Genomic DNA, 6,581 nt, shown 5'->3' on the forward strand with positions numbered 1-6,581 from the left:
CCCTATATTTTTCTTGCATAGATGAGGAACCGGATGCTTCGACACAGCCTCTTTCAGAGGCTGAAAAACACCTCTGCCACCAAGGCACGGAAACAATTTCAGAGGAATGTTCTTTGCCAGCACTCTCGCTGCTGCCACAACCGCTCCACAGAAGAAACCGTACATGGACGTCTGGGGGCTGCCACGCAGCGCCGGGATCCAGCTTCCTTTGCACCAGGTCACGCCAGAGCCAGGGCACACCAGGGATCCTGTCTCACCGACGCCGTCACTTCGGCCGTGGAGGTCAGGCTGACTCCTGTGTACAGCCCGTCTTGACCTGAATACTTAAGGTTGCTGCTTTCGGGACTGGTGCTCTCTCCTGGGCCCGACATCACTGATGAGCTCGCCTGGAGCAGGGGAAAGAGGAAAGAGAGATTTCATTGAGCAAAAAGGTCTTTACATGCACCAAGTGGCAGGTGGGAGTGTGGCAGGCTTGGGGCACAGCCACTATCCCAGCATTTGTGTGGAAATCCAGGTTTGCCCTCTGCTTGCCCCAGTGCCTTGAAATCCTGTAACTGAAAAAATGTCTTGGGGTCAGGCCGCTCGTTCAGCCCCAGTGACAGGAGTGATAACCACATTTGGAGAACAGCACGTGGGTATCCTTAAAGCAAGGTGAAGTGTGGGATGCGCAATGCGCAAAAACATCTGGAAATTGGACCCCCTAGAAGACACACTCTGTGTGTCCTGCTTCCCCTTAATGACACCGATGCCCACACCAAAAACATGATACAGGATTTGTGGCACTTATAATTTTACTTCCCCAGTGGGAGAAGCCTGACACATTCCAATTCTCCAGCAGTGGATATGGAGCACCTCCTGGAAATCAGCCTTGTTCAGGCCCCTCAGACCTTGAAATGCCTAAAATCCTTATTCACCCTTCTAAACACTAGCCACAACCACTTTGTCTCAGTAAGGCTAGCCCGTAAAGGAGATGCTCCTTTCGTCTCAAGTGGAGAAACACTACGCCTTCGAACCAGGAGCTTTTTTGTTCCACTACCTACAGGCACAAGACAACACGCAGGGGAGCCCCAGTAGGCACAAAGATGAACCTCTGAACTGCACTGGAACCATTCCATTTATTTTAACAGAGAAATGGAGAGTTACAAAGACAAAGAAACAATCATTTTTTCCATGAGGCTGAGCAGATCCACTAAAGAGGAAAAATTCACAGTGCCAGACAGAGAAGGGGCAACATTTTCACCTGATAAAGGAAATGTTTAAGAGCTGACTTCATGCAAAATTAACTCTTGGATATGTCAGCTCTAAAACCTTAATTTACTTGTTAATGGATAGTCTTCGGACAAGATTCCTTAAGAAGAAAAAAGAAAAAAAACCCTATCCTGAACTGTGATTGCAGAAGATTCCTGCCTGCTGTTTAAGTGAAAAGTATACGTATTTAATCATTTTACAAGAGTAGAGCTCTTGGCTCTCCTGGAGCCATGCCAAGCTAGCAGTCCTGACAGGAAAAGCAAGGCTTCACTTATTCAAAGGTAATTTCCAAACCGTGCTGTGCTTAACTCGGGGAAAACCTCACCTTCTGAAAGCAATACTCGTTGCCAGCGGTCACTTTCGTCTGAAATAACCCGGACTCTAATATTTTCTTCAGCTTTTATCAAAATGGTTGATCACCACTGTTATTCCACACAGACATCAGCCAGGACACTACTCGGTCTGTCACTACCCAGAAATGCAGAGATGGAAGGAACAACTGCTTGCCACAGAAAAACAGCCAAAAGAGCTCTAGTCCTAAGAAATATGTTTTATCGCTCTCTCAAATGCACAAGGGCCAATCAGCGACAACGAATCTCCGTCTCCTCTTTCCCGGTGACTATGCACAGAGATTTCAGTGAGGCAGGCTTCATGCTAACCTTTGGGTCCAGCTTTGGTCTTCCATCAGCTTAGATTTTCAAACAGGCCTTTTCTTATTTCTGATACATCAAATAGACTCCTGTTTGCACAAAAGACATCATTTTTAACAGCCTGAGTCTCCTCACAGTGGAATAAGTGTTTAAATTAGAGCTGACCAGTTTTTGCTCAACCTGAGATAAAAATACCAAGAGCTGTTTTGAAAGGTTCCCGTTTGCCCATATTTGCTGCTGTTGTTCCGGTAGGCAAATATCTTATCACTACCTGTTTTTTTCCGTGCTTGGAAAGTGTAATTCACCTTTTTCCTGATTCAGCCCTACAAAGGTGGGGCTCAGGGACCTGCAGTTTCCATGCGGGGTTATCAGCTACCCCTCCCTTGGGCACCCCAGAAGGGAGGACGCGGAGGCACGTCCTGTTTGAAGACTGCCCATCCCTGCCCGATCAAGGCTGGATCCTGGCTTCATTGAGCCGGGGCAGGCAGGACCTGGGCAGGACCGCCGGGCCTGGAAACCCCACCCTGGTAATGTCATGACAAATCCAGACAGCTCGGGCAGCTCCCAAACTGAGACATGGAAAACAAACTTTAGCTCATGAAAAGGACGCAGCTGAATCATGACTCTGCCTCCAAGCCTGCCTACCTCTGCTCTTACTTCTCAGTAAGAGAGAGGTACTTCCTTACTTTACTTTAAGGGATGAAAGATGACAGAAGCTACAGTTAGTTGCAAGAGGACGTTTGTCAGCTGGAACAAATAAGCTGAACAATGCTGCTGAAGTCAACCAGCTCTTCTAATTCGCAACAACTGGTTCTATCAATAAAAAGGTAATGGATTTATTGTTATTGCTGAAATATGATAATAGGATTGCTCAGCTTCCTGAGGAAAAAATGAATTAAGACCATTGGGAAGAGCTTGCCTCCCAAACAAAGAGAGGAAGGTTGTGTTTGTACCTGCAAAGATTCTCCATTTTACCCCAAACAGCAGGAGCTGGTCATGGGACAGCCCCCAGGCAGGCTGTCTGGATCAGAGGTGGCCTTTTTGTAGAGGACCTGCCCACCACACTCACAGGGAGACCTCAGCCAGAGACACAGAGGGACTTAGACACCTACACTTCCGGGCTCTGCCATTTCAGAAGGATGTGAAGGCCCTTGAATGTGTCCAGAGGAGGGCAACAAAGCTGGTGGAAGGGCTGGAAGGCATGTCCTATGGGAAGCAGATGAGGACTTTGGGCTTGTCTAGCTTGGAGAAAAGGAGGGTGAGGGGTGACCTCATGGCTCTCAATGGCTTCCCGAGGAGGGGACGTGGAGAGGGAGGTGCTGATCTCTTCTCCCTGGGATCCAGTGATAGGATGCATGGGAATGGTTCAAGGCTTCACCAGAGGAGGTTTAGACTGCACATTAGGAAGCATTTCTTTAACAAGAGGGTCTTCAAACACTGGAAGAGGCTTCCTAGAGGGGTGGTCAATGCCCCAAGCCTGTCAGTGTTTAAGAGGCATTTGGACAATGCCTTTAACAACATGCTTTACCTTAGTCAGTCCTGAACTGGTCAGGCAGTTGGACTAGATGATCGTTTCAACTGAAATTGTCTACTCTATTCTACATTCTACTGAAGCCTGCTGGCAACACCCTGGAGCCAAATTCTCCCCCAAAGCTGGCCCAGGTCAAAATCAGCCTGTGCTGGCCAGCACTTGGGAAACAGCACCCGTATCTCTGGCTGAAGGACTCCTGCTTTCTTCCACCCACTCCTTCCTGCACTGTCTGCCCACCACAGAGTGGGCAGAGGGGATGGACACACACACCCCCAGCCTCTCCCCATGACTCCACAGAAGAGAGCCAAAAGCTCCGAGCAAGGAGTTCTGCTAACAGCTGGAAAGGGTGGCGAGCGACCTTGATCTAGAGCTTTGCTCTATCAGATAGACCTTTGCTCCAACCACTTCACAGGTTCAAAACGCTTCATGGATTTTGGACATTACACTAAGTCTGCAGTAAGCTGAGCCTCAGCCGACACTCTCTTCCTTCTTCAGTTAACATAGTTCAGTGTTGCTGCGGCTAAATGATAACCGTAGTCAGCTGAAACACACTTGCAACAGCTTGTTTCACATACACAGTGCTGTGGCGAGCTGCAGCGGACTCCTTAATTTTCCAGCCTCAGCCTCCCGGCAACAACTGCCTTCCCCAGCAAGAGCACTTTCTCCCAGTACTGTCACTCCCTCGTTTCTGAGGAACAAGTCTCAGCACTGCAAAACTACAGCTTTTATTTTCCGATTTAGTGACCCTTTTACTACGCAAAGTTGTCATTTCTTGCTAGCCCAATTGATCCTTTTGTTTATATTGCAGACATGTAAGTTTACATATCTTCTAATCTCTCTTTTGTATTACAGCAACATAAATCTGTGGTTAATACTTCATTAATTTCCTGTGGGAGACAACTTCCAGTATGGCTTGGGAAAGCTGATGACCCCCACTGCTGTCGAGGGCCGTATGAGTAATTGGCTTTATTGCTTTGGCAATAAAACAAAACCAAGAAAAATATATGTGTCCATATGCATAGAGTAATTTTGGGTAGCACTAAAAATGCTCTTCTTCCTTGGTTATCCCCACTGAAACAGAAAAGCTGTAGTGCTTCATTCTGTTACATACAAAATGAAAAGCGTTCTTTCGGATACATGTACACGGAGCAAAGAAAATGAATGTATGAAGCTGAGTGGGGAGAAGAAAACAGCATCCTATTTTGTCCAGGAGTGACGTAGGAGACCGAGAGAATATTTAAATGGAGTATCAGATCCCCCAGCATAATGCCCTGGCTACCAGACTATTTGGTATTTTAGGTTGCCATGTTCCCCATGCCTCCTGTTGATCTTATTCCACCTGGTTTAGATAAATATTTACTCATACCAGGACTGAGGCACCGTGTTCCTATTTTCCAGGTGAAAGTCCTACCAACCATGCTGGGTGAACCTTTCTCATGGAAACTCTGTCCCGACAACTACAAAATTATTCTGTACCAACTGAAATCTTACAATCAGATAGTCTGAAGGACCTTCAGCCATTCAACTTTCTGATATCCAGGTGGTTAGGAGATTTTTTTTTTTTAAGAGGTTAGGTCTCTGTTTCATCCAGACTCTGGGAGATATGTACGGAAGCTGATTCCTCTACACCCTGCATTAATATCGTACCCATCTGCTGCATAAAAAGGAGCGCAGAACACTACCTCTAACCATCTCACAAACTGTCTTCTAAAAACAAGAGAAAGCAAATGCAGGAGAAACTGTTCAGATAACTCAGCCCAGGTTGTCAGGCATCTGGGAGACAGAACTGCATTTTCCTGCTAGCTCACCACCTGCCGGAGGCCATTTCGGTCAGCGCTCTCCCGTTCCAGCCTACAACAGTGAAGTGCCAGTCCTGAGCCACTTCTCAAGGTAAACCTCCAAGGGAAGTAAGCGCTAGTTTTACCTACAAGACAACTGTCCTCCGTTATTGCATGGTGTGTGATTACCGTCCTCCTGAGAAATCTCCAAACTGGAGGCAAAGAGTGCAGTAGAGTCTTCTGAAAGAAGAGCTCCCCTGGTGCTGCTGAGCCTTTACTGACATCAGCCCTGGCTCAAGGAGCCTCCATGTCCTGCCATAAAAAGCAGATTTTAGAGCAGTTTTCATACTGCTTTTTATCCTAATAAGGGAATAAAGTCCTTCTGGTAATCACACTCGTTGGACCCCTGCATGGAAACGGATGGGTGCAGACTGTGCCCTTCGTTTAGTAACTTACTGAGTAGCTTTTCTCTGTACAGTTGCGGCAGCATCAAAGGGACAGCAGGTATAGATGCAGATGCAGGCTGTCTGAAACCTTCACATCTTCTTTTTATGGGGATGTAATGCAACTTCATATATCATACAGCTGGACCTTTTCCATATTAGTAACACAGGACACCCAGTACTTACATTGCTTAGGAAAACAGAAATAGGCCTAAATCCTAGATCCAGATGTGAATTTGGCAAATAGTCCCTTTACAATGGGACAACAAAATATCTCCGATCCATACACTTCTACATTTTGGGATGTTTGAAATCAGTTTTGCACCCACAGCAATTCATTAATCACATCTTTTAAATGTTTAAACTTCAGCTAGAATGTAAAATCAACATTTAAGGTTCTTGCTAATTTGTCTCAAAATTGGCATCATATAAGATTCCCTTCATGAAACGGATGTCTCAAAGACATTTCCAAGAGTAATTGCTGCCCTTCTCTTTGTCTGCCCCTCCCCTCTTTATTTTACTTTAAAAGAGATAAAGAAAGGTAGGGTAAAAAGTGAATATTACTGACACAAAGGAATTCTGCTGAATTTCATTTCCATTAGATTTCTACATAACTGGGAACTCTTTTGGCAGACCCCCATAAAAGGCATAATAAATTGCTTTTGTACCAGTAGAGGAATTCATTTTCTCTGTTTCATTTAGCAACAACATCGCTGTGAATTTCAGACAACGGTTTCTAAAACGTCATCATATTTCTCTGCCTAATGTCAATTTGGCATTTTTCCCCACTTCACAGAATAAAAGCTGGAGAAGTAAAAACAGAGCAAAACAAAAACAAGTTGCCATGCTGGTTGTGTAACGCATGGGGAATGAGCCAGGTTTGCTCTTCCAGCAGGTGCCCGTGTTCCAGCAACCTCACCGGTGCCGCCAG

At 46.0% G+C, this 6,581-nt stretch overlaps 1 protein-coding gene across 1 annotated transcript in view; it reads right to left on the reverse strand.

Annotated features, from left to right (window-relative positions):
• The window catches only part of LOC104508853 (transcription factor GATA-6), a gene marked incomplete at its 5' end in the record, with an annotated part of 11,073 nt that continues 4,492 nt past the window's right edge, over positions 1–6,581 (reverse strand). The window contains one exon of the mRNA XM_010150600.1: positions 1–386. Coding sequence (XP_010148902.1) covers positions 219–386 — 168 coding nt within the window. The remainder of the gene's footprint in view (positions 387–6,581) is intronic.

Source organism: Eurypyga helias, unplaced genomic scaffold (genome assembly GCF_000690775.1).
Source record: "Eurypyga helias isolate BGI_N326 unplaced genomic scaffold, ASM69077v1 scaffold16554, whole genome shotgun sequence".
Lineage (NCBI taxonomy): Eukaryota > Metazoa > Chordata > Aves > Eurypygiformes > Eurypygidae > Eurypyga > Eurypyga helias.